An 18932-nucleotide genomic window follows, 5' to 3' on the forward strand; every position below is an offset into this window, starting at 1 on the left:
TGGTTATATAAGAAAAAAACAATAAAAAGGAAATAGGATCAGGGAATCATTTTTAGACTATACCACTAGAAAGCTAAGTAAACTTTACATTTGGGCCTCAGTTTCTACAAATGTAAACTTTAAACAAATTGATTCATGATTAAAACTACTTCTAGTTCTCAAGTTAAAAAAAAAAAAGTCCTTAAAAAAAGGAATCATTAAACAAGCTGACTTAATAATTTATAAAACCAAAAAAAAAAATTTATAAAACCATTTTCAAATTCATTGTCATATTAACCAGAAATTCCAAAAATGTATATCCACATATTACAGATGAGAAAACTATTAAGGAAGGTAATTTGCCTAAGACTCCTATGATAGTATGACAGGATCAGGACTTGAACCCAGTCCTCCAGACTCTAAATGCACTGCCTTTTCCACTTTATCAAAAAACTTCCACCTGAAAACCCTCTTCCAAAAGATTTGGTGTCCTACACCGAACTGAGAAACAAGTGACTAATACTAAGAACAAAGATAAAATTTTATATCTCTCTTTCATAAATAGCTCATTTCAAATATCAAGTATTATACCTCAATTCAGTAAGATACAACTACACGAATAACTTGAAGAAAGTGCTAAAAGCACATGATATAAAGCAACAGAATCAACAATAGCACTGTTAGAAATAAAATCCAGCAACACTTTGGAAATCAGATTATCTAGGGGAAAAAATAGTACCAATTCATGTAGTACTACAGTTACCTAATGACTTAACCTGAAATTGTGTAAAATCATTTGTAATCAATATTAATGTAAATGATTAAAACAAGTAAAAATAGCAGATTATATGTTACAAAATCATAACTTCTTTATCTTTTCTCAATACCTACTTTTAGTCGATCTTTGTTCAAGTTTTAGGTCTGTGATTTATGAACTATGCTACCTTGAGTCCAGTTTCCTCGTTTATAAATTAAGATGCCACTATTAATATCATAAGATCATTGTGAAGATAAAATGTGGTGACATATAAAACGTACCCACTGAAATGCCTGGGAGAGGACAGGAGCTTACTAAGTAATTGCTGAATGAGTAAAAAAATTTTTTTCTTAAAAATTTGTTGAACTTATTAAATCAGTTAAGTATGCATTATTAGGAAATCTGAAATTTTATGTTTTGGATAGTCAATTATAAATCATTGCAATCTAGATTCCCTAGATAATTCCTAGCTACAAGAAGCAGAAAAGACTGAAGGGTAAGTTACTCAAACAGACTTTTTGTAAGACAAGGTAATAAAGTCATAAAATAGGCCCTTGTTGATTCATTTTTAATTCAATTTGCCAACATATAGTATAACACCCAGTGCACATATAATGTGTCTCTCCTTAATGCCTATCATCCCACCCACTCCCCTTCTGCAACCCTTTGTTTGTTTCCCAGAATTAGGAGTCTCTCCTGGTTTGTCTTCCTCTCTAATTTTTCACCCTTCCCTTATGGTCCCTTTCACTATTTTTTATATTCCACATATGAGTGAAACCATATGATAACTGTCTTTCTCTGATTGACTTATTTCACTCAGCATAATACCCTGCATCGATGCATTCTTTAAAGTTATATCTTCTAAATTGGCCTCATGACTTGTGGAAGGCAGAAAAATGACCCTTAAAGATATCAGCCTCCTAATCCCCAAATATGTGAATATGTTATTATAGTGCAAAAGGGAATTCAGATTGCAGATGAAACAGAGGAGATTATCCTAGATAGTCCAAAGACCCACCATGATCACAAGGGTCCTTATAAGTGGAAGACAGAGACAGAAGACAGTCATACAATGAGAGAACAGCTTGACCAGCCGTTGCTGGAAGGGGGCCATAAGCCACAGAAATGTGGGCAGCCTCCATACACTGGCAAAGGCAAGAAAATGGATTCTCTTGTACAGTTTCTAGGAAGGAATGCAGCCCTGCCAACACCTTGATTTTAGCCCGGTGAGATCCATTTTAGACCTCTGATTTCCAGGAATATAATATAATAAATTAATGTTGCTTGAAGACACCAAATTTGTGATAATTTGTTACAGCAACAATAAGAAACTGCTACATAACTACAGGTCACTTCCAGCTTTACTATTTCCTAACTCTAAGGCAACAGAGGACACTGTGGGCTCCAGAATGCTACTGCTCTATTTGAAACCTTGCTTTGCCATTTACTAGCTGTATGTCCCTGAACAAGCTATTTAACCATTCCATGCTTCTAGCTCCCATCTATAAAAAGAGTAAATGATAAGATCTACCTCACAGAATTGTTTCAATTAAATGAGAAAATATATGTAAAGCCCTGAATGTGAGTATAACTGCTCAGTGTTTATTGGTTATTAGTATGTTTATTATTATTATTCACAATTATACAAGCCTTAAAAGGAAAGTCTGTGTACTTACCTTAATTTTCTAGGAATCTGTCTAATCACGGGTATACACAACAATTTGTCTACAAAGGTGTTTATTATATTATCCAAGAATAATAAACTAGTTAAATAAATTATGGTACTTCTTCTGCATTATAAATAATTACGAAGTCATTAAAATGGCAGTGTAAGTCTTCCAATTAAGGCCAAGATGGAGTAACAGGAACTGGATTTACCTTCATACTTGAAACAACTGAAAAACCAGGCAAAATATGTAACACAACAGTTTTTAGACCCAGGACATCAATTAACCCAAGACACTGATCCCTGAGAGAAGGAAAACAAATAAGCTAAGACTGCCTCCTATCCCAGCTTACTTCAAGGAGAGGGTTTCCGAGCTGAGGGACAGGGAAGGAGGAAGCCACATACAATTTTACAGCCTCCTTCAGTTGAGGAGATAGAGCTGGAAGTCCAGGAAAGCCAACCCAGCCTGTTTGCAGGGGTAAGTTCTGGAGACAAGAGAGCCTCATGGGAACACCTCTGGAGAGCTTCAGAAGTCTCCTCTCAAAGGCTTTAGGTAAGTACTGATCAGTACTACTAGTTTGTGGAGAAACTACCCAAAGCCCAGAACAAACTACTTGAAAGCAGCTGACATCTCACTGGAACCAAGAATAGCTCATCTTCCCATCAGCCTGAGTGGAAAATCATGTATTTCACAAGGCATTGGACAGAGAACTCACAAGGCTATTGTGTCAGTAGTGGGGTAAAATTAACCCTAAAGATTGCTCTAGTCCAACATAACAAAGCCTAAAAACAAATCTTATACACATAAACCAATTTCAAAGTAACTGTATCCCAGAACAAAACTCAAGAGTATTTATAGAAATGTAGAAGTTTCCATCACTTAACAAGGTCAAATTCAAAATGTCTGGCATCCTTTCAAAAATTATCAGGCATGCAAAGCAGCAGAAAACACAAACCATACTGAAGAGAAAAATCAATCATCAAAAGTAGACTCAGAAATGACAACAATGATAGATGTAGTAGACAAGGATAGTAGCACAACTGTTATAATTATACTCCAAATATTCAGTAAGTTAGAGGAAAGATTGAGCATGTTAAGTAGAGACGCGTAAGACATTATAATGAATGAAAACAAGATTTAAGAAATACATTGGATGGGGATTACACAACAGAAGAAAGGGTGGTGAATATATTCTAATAAAAACTATCCCAAAACAGAACAAAAAATCCAAAATGAAAGGCAGAGTTTTGGTTTAATCAGACATAGATTTTTTTTTAATTCGTAAGCCACATCTTTGTGCATACACACGAAGGAAAATATAAGTGAAATAAATCGGTGAAGGTATTCCTAAAAACTGCTTCCAAATTCAAAGTCCTAATTCTTCATCACTTTTCCAGTTAGAGTCATCAATATCCAAGTTCTGCCACATAAAATTATCCTCCATGCCATGAGAAGTGCTAGTGATGAGAAGTCCTAAAATAACCTGTAATATCATGAAAAGCCTCTGCTGAGTCTCCTGAACATGGTTCTGTAAATATATAGAGATAATTTTCTTTGATTCTGGCTCTAGAAATATTGCCAGCACTTGGAACAATTGGTTTCTACCACTCTAAAAGAGTGCTCTCTGCTCCTGTCTCTGGGATTTCCTTCCATGCTGCTGACACTCTGACACTTTGAGTGCACATACAGGCGACTCCAATCACTTCACAACTGCCACCTCCCTAACAGAGATTATAAAATGCCATCAATTGAAAGATGTATCCCAGTTTCAGAGGTCTTAAAACATGAAAGATGTGAATCTTGCAGTAGTTGAAATAAAATGCTCTTAGTCCTAAAAAAAAAAAAAAAAGGGTAGCCCTCATAAAAATGGTACATAAATGTTCGTAACACCTCTATTCACAACAATCTCAAACTAGAAACAATTATCTCCCAATAAGCAAATGGATAAACAAATTGCGGTATAGCCTTATAATGGAATACTATCTAGCAATAAAAAGGAACAAACTACTATACCTGCATCTACTGGATGAATCTCAAAGCAATTATGCTGAGTAAAAGAAACCAGATAAAAGAGAGAGCATGCTTTATTATTCCATGTGTATAACATTCTAGAAAATGCAAACTAATCTACAGTGACAGAAATGAGATCAGTGGTTATCTCTGGTGGGGCAAAGGGATGGAAAATGGAAGACAAGGGCAACAGGAAACGTTTTAGGGTGATGAGTATGTTCATTATTTTGATTGTGATGATGGTTTCACTGGTATATGTATGTCAAAATTTAGCAAACTGTACACTTTAAATATGTTCAGTTCATTATATGTCAGTTTAACAGCCAAAAATTTGATACAGAAAACAAATATGTAAATAGATACAACATAAGACTAAAAACATATACTGTGGGTCAGGATCTCAACTTCAAAAAATAAAAGACTGAAAGTATAGATCTCTCAAATATAAAAATAGATTATTTCTAGTTGGTGTGATGGGGGGTGTCTTTTATTGCTTGTACTTTCTAAATTTTTTCTAAGTACTTTCAATGAACATGTTTTACTTTTGTAGCTGTCAAATGTTTCTCTCTCTTCACATACTAGGTAGTCAGTAAATGCCAGAAATAATATTCATTATCAGATCTGAACTATTACAAATTCCCAAAGAAGAAACACACTAAAATATCCTACAAAGCTATATAAACTAGTATTTTTGTATCCACCACCATTTTTTATTATTTATATATCATATCTAGGCATATACTATTGACAATATATGATTTGGGAGGCTCATGCCTATTTATTATAAGGGTCTTATATCCCTTGTGAGTTACAAAAAAAAAAAAAAGCAGAATGCCTCTACCATACTGTCTTGTATGTGTCAGGTATTAAAAATATACTTGTTGGATTCATCAATAAATGAATGTCTTATAGACAAAACTGTCTTAAAATTACAACTACCTCAGTGCTTAGCACGCAGCATGTTCTCAAAAGTTTGTATTCAACTTTTTGAGAAACTTAAATCCCTCTCTTCAATATATATTTAACTTAAATCAAATGCCAAGCAAGGATCATTTCTTACTTCACACAGCACAGCACCATGCAAAAATCACAGAGGTTGACAAAGTACTTATGAAACTGAATAAAAGATTTCCGGAATTTGTTCATATGATCACAAGCTTCCGAAACACAAAACATGGCTAAGAAATTACACAACAGTACTCTGAGAGGTCATGGCATTACATAGGATAAACAAAGCAAATGAGTTCTTTAAAGAAATGGCTGATTCCAGGCCTGAGGGAAATTAAAAACATCTTGCACCAGAAAGAAGACAAGGAATTAGAGACTGATGAGGACATGTTAAAAGGGCATGGAGTTGGCCTGAAAGCATTCTCACTGGCCGAATATTCAAAAAGAATAAGCAGGGCAGTGGCTTATAACATATTTAGTGTTTTCCTAAATCTAAGGGTCCAACCCTTGATAGAAAATTTCCACTTACTAATTACAAAGGGGAAAGGTACTTTTACTAAGTGATAATACTTAGCATCACCAATAATGGGACAAACTAACATCATGCCCCCAACGTAATTCAATAGAAAGAAGTACACAAAATCATCTATGCAGCATTCTTACCAAAAGGGGAAAAAAAATGTATGTTATATTATGAAGAAACAATTAGACAAATACAGGGTATTGGCTTGGACTTTTAAAAAATGTCAATTTTGTTCAGGAAAGAACAAAAAGGCCCAGAAAATCTGTATTAGGTTAAAGATTTAAGGAGACAGAAAAACTAAATGCACTGCCTGGCTCTTAATTGGATCCTGGATTTTGAAACAACAATACATCTCTAAAGAATATTATGGGATAATTTAAGAAATTTGAATTTGGACTGTGTAGTATTTATATAGGACTACATTGGATTAGCATGGTATTTACTATTACTACCTGTTAATTTCTTGATTGTGATAAAAGGCTTGCATTCTTATAGGAGACTATGCCTGTTCTGAGAAGAGCCATGTTAAAGTATTTGGGGGTAAAGTGTCATAATATGCCGTTACTGGTGATGCTAAATAATACCACTTCGTAAAAGTACCTTTTATTAAAAATAAAAATAAAACAAGAAAGCAAATTTGGTAAAAATGAACAATTAGTGAATCTATGTAAATAGGAATATGGATGTTCATTGTATTATTCTTTTACTTTTCTGTAAGTTTAAATTACCTTTACAAAATAAAAAGTTAGAAAAAATAAATGATACTTTCAAAATAAATAGTTTGGAGAAATTCATAATATTGACATTTCTAATATCACTGAAGCTAATTTGGAGCTTCTTTTTTTCTTGTAAAATAACAAAAGTATAGGCCTACCCTTAGAACTCTCCTTCTGTTTGTACTTTTAGTAACTTAGCATAGCACCTGATATATAAATAGCATGTGCTCAAGGAACATGTGTTGTTTCTGCTAAGCAATTTAGTAGTGGTCTGATTTTAGACAAGTCGTTTTCCCTCCCAACACTTCAAATACTTGATCTGCAAATTCTAGGTAATAATACTGATTTGTATACACCTCCCATTATTCCTAAAAGACTCAAATAATGTTAACAAAGACACTTTTTGAAATACCTTGAAAATTTTACTATCTCTTTCTCTAATCATGCTCTTAATGTTTAACCATATGAATTTTTTAAAAATTACGGGACACCTGGGTAGCTCAGTGGTTGAGTGTCTGCCTTTTGGCTCACTGAGTGATGCTGGGGGTCCCACATCGGGCTCCCTGCAGGGAAGTCTGCTTCTCCCTCTGCCTGTGTCTCTGCCTCTTTCTCTGTGTCTCTCATGAATAAAAAAAAATACTTCTTACTTTCATTTGAGGTATTTAGGGAAAAAAGTACTAGGAAATTTATTATCTAGCAATATCATCTTCTAAGTATATCTGTCAATAACTAGTAATGTCTTTTTGACCAAAAAAATAGTGCTCAAAGTTGAATACATCACACAATTTTGTAAGGGTTAAGCAATAGTTTGTAATAAATATATTAGCTCAAAAGAAAAAGGTCTGCTTTCTTAGATCTGCCATTTATAAAGCAATTGGACCTCAGACAGTTCTATATTATATGCACATATATTATTATATGTATATGAAGAATCAAATAATGACAGATTGCTAAAACATCATGTAACAAGGAGCTAACCTAGAAACTACAACACCTTTAAACAGGGTAGGTCAAGGAAATTAATTTTTTATTTGTAAATCACTCATTCCAAGTCACTTAGCTAGAGGGCTAAGGGAAAGTGCTGGAAACCTGTTCATTGAAACTGAATCAGAAATTAAAAGAAAACAGCTCTGAAATTATAATATAGATCAATAGGAAAGTATGACTTAATTTTCAATGTGAGCTTTTCAAAGGTAAAGGGTCATATTGTTCATTTTTGCAACTTCACGGCCAGCATAATCTTTTACACCTAGGAACATATAGTGAATTCTGAACAAATAAAAATAAAAAATGCAACACTTCCAAAACACAGATGTTATGTAAAACTTAGGATATACAATTTATACCTACATTTGGCAAATAACAATAAGGGTGCATTTTTTTAAGACTAAAGATATACGTAAAAACTTATGGCACATTAAAAGCTACAGACACCAAACAAAGAAACAAAAAAACCTCAAAACAACATATTTCTCAATTTGTAGACAACCACTTATAATTGTACTTTATAACACAATACAGTTAACGTAAGTGACCATACTGTGGTATCACTCTCATTTTTGATCACTCTTAAAACATTGTAGACTTTAAACTACAAAGGGAATCTGCTAACTAGTTAGCAAGTTATGACTTCTCTAATACTGTTTTTGCTTTTTACCCTATTCTAGGGTAAAATCGTCTCCAACTCTAAAATCCTATGATTTCATGAAATGGTCAATGAAAACCTGGACTGCTTTCAAGTATAGAAATACATTCATATAGAAAAAAAAAACTTGCTTTAAAGATTGTCCTTTCATAATTTGCAAAGTACTCCTCGCATAATAAATGTGCAACATATTATTTGCATAGTCGAGCATAGCAAATTACCAGATTTTATTTAAATGAAACTGCAATCCAAGTTTCCCAACTATGCACTTACTCTTTTCATGCATTACCCATGACGCATTGTGCTAAAATATTCCCTTAGTTTAAAATAATCTCAGCCCAAATACCCAAATGAAGAAATCTGATCACCCATACTGAAGTACTCCAAAACAACTGTGTATTCATGTTATCATAATAGGTATAAAGTCTGATGGCTCAGGAGCCCTAACACATTGTTCTCAATTTCAGACATTAATAAGTAAATGACTGAGTAGTCCCTAAGGTAGCTGGGAATGAATCGCAGCAATAAAATTAAATACAACAAAATTTTGTTAGACCTACTTTGAAGTTTGGCTTGGATCTCATGCTCTTCACATACTGCACTAATCCACAAATTTCTCACCAACTGCTGCTTCTTCCCCACCCCTGGAATTCACTTCCTGTTCACCTCTCACCCTTAAGTATGCGTGGTAGAGGTCAACAGCCTTAAAGCTACTGTTAAAGGACTGGAGTTTCTGTTACTCTGATTCTTGGCAGGCTGGGGCAGAGCTCAACTCTTCTCTAATACATAGTACATAGCTCAATAATTAAGATTGTATTTTAGAACTAGCTAATATTACACAAATTTCCCCATTCAAATAGAATATTTTAATCCCAAGGACATGACAGAAATATCAAAACCAAAAACTAGTCCACTTTAACGGAGCGGGGGGAAAAAAACGAACTAAACGGGAAATTCCTGTACAGAATTTCTATTTTGTGTTTTTGGCTTAGACAACTAAGAATCTGAAACTTCTTATAAGCAATACCATGCCAAATGCATAAAGATTTAAGTAAACTCTGATAGAGGGATGGTATAAGATTAGTTCAAAGAGACAATCTAAAAATTCTTTCAAAGAGACAATCTAAAAATTCTTTAGCTTTTTCTCTTCTTTTTGTCTAGAGCATAAGTGGAATGACAAGTTTTTTAACTGTTCATATATCTGTTGCTTTTTTAACTTTGGAAAAGTTGCCACTGGGAGGAAAAAAAAGCCCAGCAATGAACTTGGGACCCTCTGAGTTCAAGGAGTATGAGCAACATACAGCGAATCTTTTTCTTTTTTTTTTTTTTACATAGATTTTCCTGTCTTTAAAGATTTTATTTATTTTGCTTTAGTTTTACATAGATTTTCCTCTCTCTCTTTAAAATTATTTATTTACTTACTTACTTACTTACTTACAGGAGCACACCCGTGCATGACCGAGTTGGGGAGGGGCTGAGGGAGAGGGACTCTCAAGGAGATTCCATGCTGAATGCCAAGAGGGGCTTGATTCCACAACCCTGATATCATGACCTGAGCCAAAATCAAGAGTCCTATGCTTAAACAACTGAGCCGCCCAGGTACCGCTTCTTTTTTTTTTTAAGATTTTATTTATTTATTCATGAGAGACACACACACAGAGAGAGAGAGAGAGAGAGAAAGAGAGAGAGGCAGAGACACAGGCAGAGGGAGAAGCAGGCTCCATCCAGGGAGCCCAGCGTGAGACTTGATCCAAGGTTTCCAGGATCAGACCCGGGCCGAAGGCAGCGCTAAACAACTGAGCCACCTGGGCTGCCCCCCTTCTCTTTTTTTTAAAAGAACTCTGCTTATACACAGAATTAGCTATGTTTCTGCTTAAGATAATTTTTATATATCTAATGTGTTCTGACAGATTTTTATGTAAGTGTTGATTCTTAGGTGTAAGAATAACTATTACACATTTGAACATACCAAGACCTCCCTATAAAACTCTTATTTCTCCTGATATTTTCCTAATCAAGCATTCAACCCCTATCACCATCGCCCTCTGGGGGCCAGAGGGAGAGCCATATAAATTAAAGAATTTCATGCTTAATAGACTACATTTCAACTATCTGGAAAATTTACTTATCTATAATAAATTCCTGACATTGCTGGATAGCAGAGAATTTGTCATATTTCTTTACCTTTCTTTATCATTTGTAATAACCACTGAGGAGCTAACTAGGCAATAGGAATGATGTGTCTTGCAATGAAACCCAAAATTACAACCACGGAGTCTTAAGAGTTGAAAACAACCTACCAACTTAGTCCATTTTACACCCATTACAGGAATTCTTTCTGTGACCCATCTGAGTCATTCTAATTACCTGCTTTCATTGGAAGGGATTTATTTCAAACTTCTTAATACCACATGATAATCTGCTTTTCTGTGACTTTCACTTAGTAGGCCTATTTCTGATCTCTGAAGTTCTTCAAACATTTGAAGATAATGATCAGGTTTACCTTTACGGCATTTGTCGTTATCATCTTATATGCAATTTTATTTAAAAAAAAAAAGAGACTCCATACTTTTGGAAGCAATAGCTATTTTGATTTACTTCTCTTTGCTTTGGGATTGTTTTTCCCTCTGGTAATGGATAAACTATTTGCCAACATAACCAGAAAACATGAGATGCATGTTCTTTTCCACCTAAAGATTCTAAAGCAGTTTTTTGCCTCACCAGTAGGGTAGACTTTTTGAAAGGGGTAGGAGTGAGTACGGAAGAATTGTTTAGTACACTATTACTATATAATACAACATATTTATTAACTTACTTTGAAGGAAAGTGAAAGTGGTTAAGACCATATATAATGGAATCAAACTTGTTTAAATCTAGTCTGGCCACTGGTTTATTTTCACTCTGGCTGTGTGACTTGGGATATATTACTTAACTCCTCTGTACCTCAGTTTCCTCCCATGGAAATTCAAGGAAATAACTATAACCAAATAAAAGGAATGTTGTGAGGGATGAAGGTGTTAATAATATGTTAAATATTTAGTATAGTGCTTAGTACAAAGTAAGTGTACTCTGTATTAGTCATTATAATTTTTTCTATTGCTGTGCATCTACATTAAATTGAATTATGGTAAAATATGTAAGAAAAATATAAAGACATTTTAATTAAACTTGATTCAGACTTTTCCAGATCTCCATAATAACTTTATTTTTTACATGGTACTTTAGCAACCTTACAATGGTAAACTACTCAGTCATTCAAAATCATTTTCAGCAAAACAGTTAATGACATGAAAAATGTCTGCAACACATTAATTGGAAGGTTAAAAAAGCCATTTGCCAAAAAGCATGAACTATTATTCTGATTTTCTTAAAAATGCAAAAATATGTCACTGGAGGACAGGGATGAGACAGACAACAGATCTCACTGGAAACTCATACAGCAAAACATCAACAGTGGTATCACTGGTAGTGACATTACAACTTATTTTCCATTTGTTTTCTACGTGGGCCAATTTTTTAATAACTATGTATTTTTTTATCAGAAAATAATCTTTTATAAAAAAAAAAACTGTCTTACATAGACTGTTCAAACCTGTCTTTCTCTTTCTTTAAAAGCCTATCAGTAATGTTAAGATCCCCTATATTCAGGAAGAAAATGAAATAAAAATTCAAGATACTAAAGAAAGTAATAAATTCATCAGAGTACAAAGCCCACAAGGAATTATGTGTAATTATGTATATCTTAAAGTTCTATTTTCTGTTTTGATTGCTATTTTAGCTATCCCACATATTTTTCTCTACCACTAAATTTTACATTAAATGTATAAACTTTGAGAGATCACATAATGTTCTATGTTATGTCTACTTCACTAATAAGACAAAAATGAAAGATTTTGTGCTACAAAATAGCAGAAATGTTTGTCATAAGGTAGCAATGAAAAGTTTATAGAATTATTTTCTCAAAATTCCTTTGCTCTAAAAATTACACATGAAAATAAGTCTAGTATTTTCTGTACTATGTTTTGTGAGCACTTATACTTAGGAACACTTGCTAGTTTACCTTTTTTCTTTTCCCTTTTTTAGTGGTAAAATTCTAGAGTCAATTATAGAAGAAATGTTATCAGCAATATTCACTGTTTTTAATGACTGACACAGATTTAAGAGTACTTACATCAAGACATTTGAAATTATATCCATGACCACCCCACCTCAGCTGGGAAATAAGAAAAAGCAAGGCTTAGAAGTATCCTTTACATATCCAACATTCTCACTGAAGCTTTCTAGAATTCTGAATAGAGTGCCATCATGAATTTTCACACATTAGTTTAAAGAATATCTTGTTTTCGCTATAACAAATTGTGTCTCATTGTTTGATTTTGATAAACCAAGATTTGTGCGCCCCTTTATTTTTTAATCTCTAAACGTCTATACATATTTAGCAATGCTAATTTAGTCTGAAATGAAATTACTTCAATTAAGACAGTTTAAAAAAACCTAAAAGAAAAAAATCTATTTCTATAGAATCTGAGGAAGGACCATAATAATGTAGAAGAGCTCCTTATCAATACATTTTTGCTATGTAATAACCATAACCATTCAGAACATGCCAAAAATTAAAGAATTTGTAAGCTCTGCCAAAATTTGTGAAACATTACATACATTAAATCATTTGATTTTTCACATATTTACAACATGTGACCTATAGTTCAGTACATATAAAATCTATATACAATTCATAAAACTCAATTGTAGTAATCCTCTACCTTCTCTACCAAATCCATCTCTCTTCTTCACCCTCACAATCAACAACTCCTCAAATACCATTCTTGGCACTAAGAATAACAGGAAACTTAAAAAAGCTTCTTAATAAGTCAAAAAAGTATCCCAAACCAATTGTCCTTTACTTACTTTTGAACATCTAATATAAACAAGAAGTTAGCAATACAAAGCAAATGTTGAAACAAAAAGGTAAGTACATTTAAACAAAGCCTTATGAATTTATCAGTTGAGAAAGATGATTTATGAAAGGTTGCTTAGGATGGGTCTGAAAAAATTTCTCTCAGATAATACCACCTACATGCTAGCATTGGAACTACTTCAGTTATTTATAATTACCCTTTATTCATTCTAAATCTGTAGAACATGTTTAGGAAAACAGGAATTAAAAAAAAATTAAATGATGAAAAGGCCCTAGAAAAGTAAAAAGTAAATAAATTTTGGGCTTCATACCTTCAAGTATATGCTAGACAAAATGACTAGTCCAATTAGTCAGAAATCTACATATTACGCGGATAGTTGACCCCAGGTTCAAGCAGTAGAGGTTTTTCCCAGGGTCTTTCTAAAGAAGATGCTTGATCCTCTTCCAGTAGAGGGAGCAAAATCATAATATTCTACTCAGGCCACAAAAATAGGAGGGAGGATTTAAGAGTGCCTTTTAAGTATCTTAAAATCTACCTAGACATTTCAAAAAATGTACTGAAAATACCATTTGAAACAGAAGTAAAATCAAGCTAAAGACAAAGATAAAGATTTTTATCTTCTTCAAACATTTCAAGGCATTGAAATGAATAAATGGTCCCTAAATGTTTAATTTCAAGTACTGTGATATATTACATTGTCCATCAGATCTCACAGGTAACCAAGGTACTGAAGCATTTTAGGAATCCTTAATATAACAAGATTTCAGACAAATGGTAGTATGTTACATTAAATACATTTTTATTATAGAAACAACACAGTAATGTGACAATAACTACAGAAAACAAAGGAAAGTATAATGGCAAGACCCTAAAACAACCTATCTCCTTTCAGTATTTTTTTCCATATGCATATTTTCATACTACTATGAAAAAAAGTGTAACTATAATAACATTAATTGCTTACTATATGCTAAGCACAGTTCTAAGTACTTTCACATATTATAACCCTTTTAATCCTTATCAAAACCTTATTAAGTAGATCCTGTTATGATTCCACATTTAAAAGATGAAGCAAACGAGACACAATGAAATTATCTAACTGGTTAAAAGTCACAGAGCTAATAAGTAACAGTAGCCAAGATTCTAAACCAGGTAGTTTGGTACCTGAGCCTGTACTCTTAAGCGCTTTACTGTGATCTTAATTTTGAATTATGCTTTTCCCCCGTCACTAACATATTGTCAGTGTTAGTCTTCAAACATTTTTTTTTAAAAAGATTTTATTTATTCATAAGAGGCAGATAGAAAGAGAGAGAGAGAGAGAGAGAGAGAGGCAGAGACACAGTCAGAGGGAAAAGCAGGCTCCATGCAGAGAGCCTGACGTAGGACTGGATCCTGGGTCTCCAGGATCACGCCCTGGGCCAAAGGCGGTGCTAAACCGATGAGAACCCGGGCTGCCCAGTCTTCAAACTTTTTAATGCCTGTTAATATTCCAACTAATATGTTATGATAAAATTCGCTGCTTCCAGTTGTCCTGTATAGTGTAAGATAAATATCTCTGGGTTAATATTACTTTTGCTATGCTTGGGGTATTGTAATACAGTATTTTTACATTCAAATTCACTACCAAACTATATTTTAAAATATTTGAATCAAATAACAAAGCTGGGATCCCTGGGTGGCGCAGCGGTTTGGTGCCTGCCTTTGGCCCAGGGCGTGATCCTGGAGACCCAGGATCGAGTCCCACATTGGGCTCCCGGTGCATGGAGCCTGCTTCTCCCTCTGCTTGTGTCTCTGCCTCTCTCTCTCTCTCTCTCTCTCTGTGACTATCATAAATAAATAAAAATTAAAAAAAAAAAAAAAAAAACAAATAACAAAGCTATATAAATTCTCACTTCACCATAAATTTGCCAGCATTAAGCATTAACAATTTTTTCTAATACATAAAAATAAAATCATGTTGCAAACTGAATTATTAGTTACATATTATTCTGAATGTTGTTTATTAACTCAATTTACCCTTCTGTGAATTCTAGATCCCATGCTTTAACTAGTTATCAAGTAAAGTCCTAAAAGTTTGCTTATCAATTTATATGAGCTTTTTGTAGGAATATTAACATGAAGTCCATTATATTTGTGATAAAATGTTTTCAGTCTATTGTTGACCTTTTAATTGTGGTTAAGTTTTCATTTTTGATAATAAATCATTCTGTTAAAAGCAATTATAATTGAAAGTTACAAAAAAGGTCTTAAAACTTTATAATTTTCTACATATAGAAGTTAATGTATTGCTTTGAGCACATCAGTAAATCACTTTCAAATATAAAATTGTTAAAGCAATAGAAACCAATGTCAAAATATGCCTGAGTTTGGAGAAGTCTGAGATGTGTCTCACATAAAATTAACTCAATGAGTAAAAGCCCATCCTACCCCAAATCACCAAAATAAAAGAGCTACATACCTGTCGCTGTAAATAAAGGCGATTTCTGTCATGTAAATGCTGATGATTGGAAAGGGAGGAGTGCCAACTCCGAGCCTGACCATGCAGCTGAGTTTGAGCCATATCCGAAGGCCGAGTTACAAGATGTGAAGTCAACTGCCGTTCAAGGTCATGATCTAAAACATGACTTGAATGATCTTGTCCAAATGCTGCCTCATCAAATTGGGGAAGGAGACCCTCCTGAAGGAGGTCTTCTGGGTCAAGTCCTGTGAATGGCTCAGTTTGAGATTCCACTTGATGAAGTAAATTCTCTTCTAAAGATGAAAAGCCATTAGTTTCTACGTGATCATTGAAATGGCCCATTTGAGTTCCTGAGTCAACAGGATCTGGGAAGTTCATGTGCACAGGAGATAATTTTGAATTGCTATAATTACCCTGAGGATGTGATGAATGCAACATTTGGAAATTATTTGAATTCAACGATGTATTGGTATTTAGCAAATGCTGAGTGGATTCTTGCTTGATTCCTCTATGAGGTGAAAAGGAGTTACTTCCGGTAAAATCAGATAAAGTCTGATTTGTATGATTAGGTGCAAGCACTGCAGAGGCCTGCAGAAGATTGTTTGGTGAGACATGATTACTGGAAAAGGAATAATGTGAAGAAAACTGCTGTGAATTACTGACAGAACAAGAAGTCATATTTGGAGAAGGTCCATTAAAATTCCCTTCTTGATGGTTGCTACACTTGAGGAAGTGAACTGAAGGATTTGAAGTTTGGGAAAATTGCTGCATTGAAAGAGACTGTTGTGATGTAGATGCATTAGTGATTTGTGATGGGTGGTTAACACTGACTCTGTGTGGACCAGAAACATTAACATCCATAAAATTTTTAGACTGGCTGAGAGAATTCTGCCCTGGGTTAAGATTATTTCTGTTTTGTTGTGAGCGTAGTGAAGTGCACTGTGTTTGTTGTTCACTGGCCTGAAATAAGGCAAAGTCATGGTGTACCACAAAGCTTTTGTTTTGATGCATAGAGTGAGAATGTCCTTGTTGGTGAAAAGGAGACCCATTTTGATTGGAAATGCTGGTAGCTGTCTGATGGCCCCACATTGGACTGCCATCTGCTACATCTGGAAACAAACCATTGGGCTGGTTTTGGGGGTGAATCGGGGAACAATTAAACTGAGAGTGTGGAGATAACACATGTTCAGCTGGGCTACCGAAAGGCTGATTGACTTGGTGAAATTTCATTGAATCAAACTGATTTAACTGCTCATAATCAGTTATCTTCTGATGTGTTGGAGTACCCTGAACATGGTTCAGTGAATCTATGTGCAAAGGTTCAAATTCTGCACCCAAGTTCAATTCATCAACTAGTGAAACAGGTCCTGGCTGTACAAATGCGTCATCTGACAAACCTTCTAAGGTCTCACCAAAAAGATTGGCATCATCAAAAAAGTCCATCATTGGATCTGTCATCTTGAAAAATCCAGTGACAATCTGTGCTGCTTACTCCGAATGAAGTATATTCGGCTTCTCTGTAGTGGATATTATTGGATCATTTCCAAAGGTCATCAACTAATCCGAAACAGGTCAATGTTCATTATTGCTCTAGATAATGACATGTCATGAAGTGTCAGAATCCTAGGAAAATAAAAAAAACAATTAAAGTTTAATGATGAGTATTTATTAAAGTTCTCCAAAGTTTATATATGATTTAAAAAATATACAATCTCAGTGTACAGTATTTTTTGGTAGAATGATTAAAAAATTGCAAAAAGCTCATTGATATTCCCTACAAGGAAAAAAATTCTGGTGCATGGGACATGACTGTATGCATTTAAAAGTAATAAGGTATATTACTTCACTTTGATGTAAATATATATATACTTACACATATATATATATTTAGACATATATATATATTTTTTCTTTTTTTTTTTTAAAGTAGGCTCTACACCTAGCATGGACCCCTATGCAAGGCTTGAACTCACAACCATGAGATCAAGACCTGAGCTGAAAAAAAAAAAAGACCTGAGCTGAGATCATGTGTTGGACGCTCTACTGACTGAGCCACCCAGGCACCACCAAAGCTCATGTATTTTGATGACAGAATGCAAACTTGAGAATGGTATGTCAGACTCTCACCTATACCATGAAATGACCATCACAGCCCAGCAGCTCTGGCATGTTTAGATAGCTGCTACCAGACCTTCTCAGATTAAGAAGTGTGTTGTGATATTTTGCTGTAGACCTCTTAAGCAGATAAATCTTATTTTTTATATAGAACATGTGGAAATACATCAAGAAGAACAATTGTATGGGTGTCTGGGCAGCTCAGTCAGTTGGATGTCCGATTTTTGGTTTCAACTCAAACCAAAAGAGTTTGGTCTCAATCTCGTGGTTGGGGGATAAAGCTGTGTTGGGCTCTGCGCTCAGTGTGGTGTCTGCTTCAGATTCTCTCTCCCTCTTCCTCCCATTCACTCTTTCTCTCTTAAATAAATAAATACATAAAATCAGAAGAAGACGACGACGACATTATTATTATTATTGTATGAAGTCATATTAAACCAGGCCAAATGAGATGAGTTAGCCATCTGGTCAGGTGACAGACAATGCAGACAGGTGATATGTTGGGTATGTTCCCACATATTGCTACCATGGTTGTGGTGCTCATCTCTATGGAAGATCAGCCTTCCTTTTTTTTTTTTTTGGATCAGCCTTCCTAAAGCCAACTGATTTTGATATTTATGCAGCAAAAGCAAGGACCTTCCTGTTAATGGTTATATACATTACTCTGTCCCTAGTCTCTCCCCAGCCTCATTAAATCATTTGGAATATATATATTGCTTATTTACTAAACAGAATAAATAAATGTATGGTGATAATCAAGCTGAGGCAAAAATAAACAGTAGTTTGAGCTAAGCAATGAATTAGTCTTATAGTGTTTAAAGAAAGAGATATATTTATGTGAATATATGTATACACACACATACATGCTATTTATGTGTGGAAAGGATCTAATAGGTTACTTGTTAATATGAAATGGTTGGCTCATTTTGTTCTAGGCCTGTATTATTACAAACATTTTTAACAGGTAATTTATGGCTCTGTCCTATCGTCTTGCATAGAGAATCACAAATGGAGGTTCCTGTTCCTCTACATATTAGTTTATTTAAAAATTAGCAAAGGCCTAAGAAACTTTTTCAGAATTTCTTTTTTGAGAGGTCGGTATCAGGAAATAAAAATTTCCTTAATAAAATGCTGGTTTTTTTTTAATTATTTAAGATTTTATTTATTTATTCATGAGAAACAGAGAGAGGCAGAGGGA

General features: G+C 34.2%; 1 protein-coding gene across 7 annotated transcripts in view; it reads right to left on the reverse strand.

Moving 5' to 3' along the window:
- The window catches only part of CHD9 (chromodomain helicase DNA binding protein 9), a 220928-nt gene that overhangs the window by 127627 nt on the left and 74369 nt on the right, over positions 1 to 18932 (reverse strand). For 6 of the 7 annotated variants that reach the window (XM_025447580.3, XM_025447584.3, XM_025447582.3 and 3 more), the window contains exon 2: positions 15623 to 17245. In XM_025447580.3, coding sequence (XP_025303365.1) covers positions 15623 to 17080 — 1458 coding nt within the window. In that variant the 5' untranslated portion in view covers positions 17081 to 17245. Of the gene's footprint in view, positions 1 to 8805; positions 9007 to 15622; positions 17246 to 18932 lie in introns of those variants that run through there. The other variant, XM_025447586.3, reaches the window with a different exon arrangement.

This window comes from Canis lupus, chromosome 2, assembly GCF_003254725.2.
Source record: "Canis lupus dingo isolate Sandy chromosome 2, ASM325472v2, whole genome shotgun sequence".
Lineage (NCBI taxonomy): Eukaryota > Metazoa > Chordata > Mammalia > Carnivora > Canidae > Canis > Canis lupus.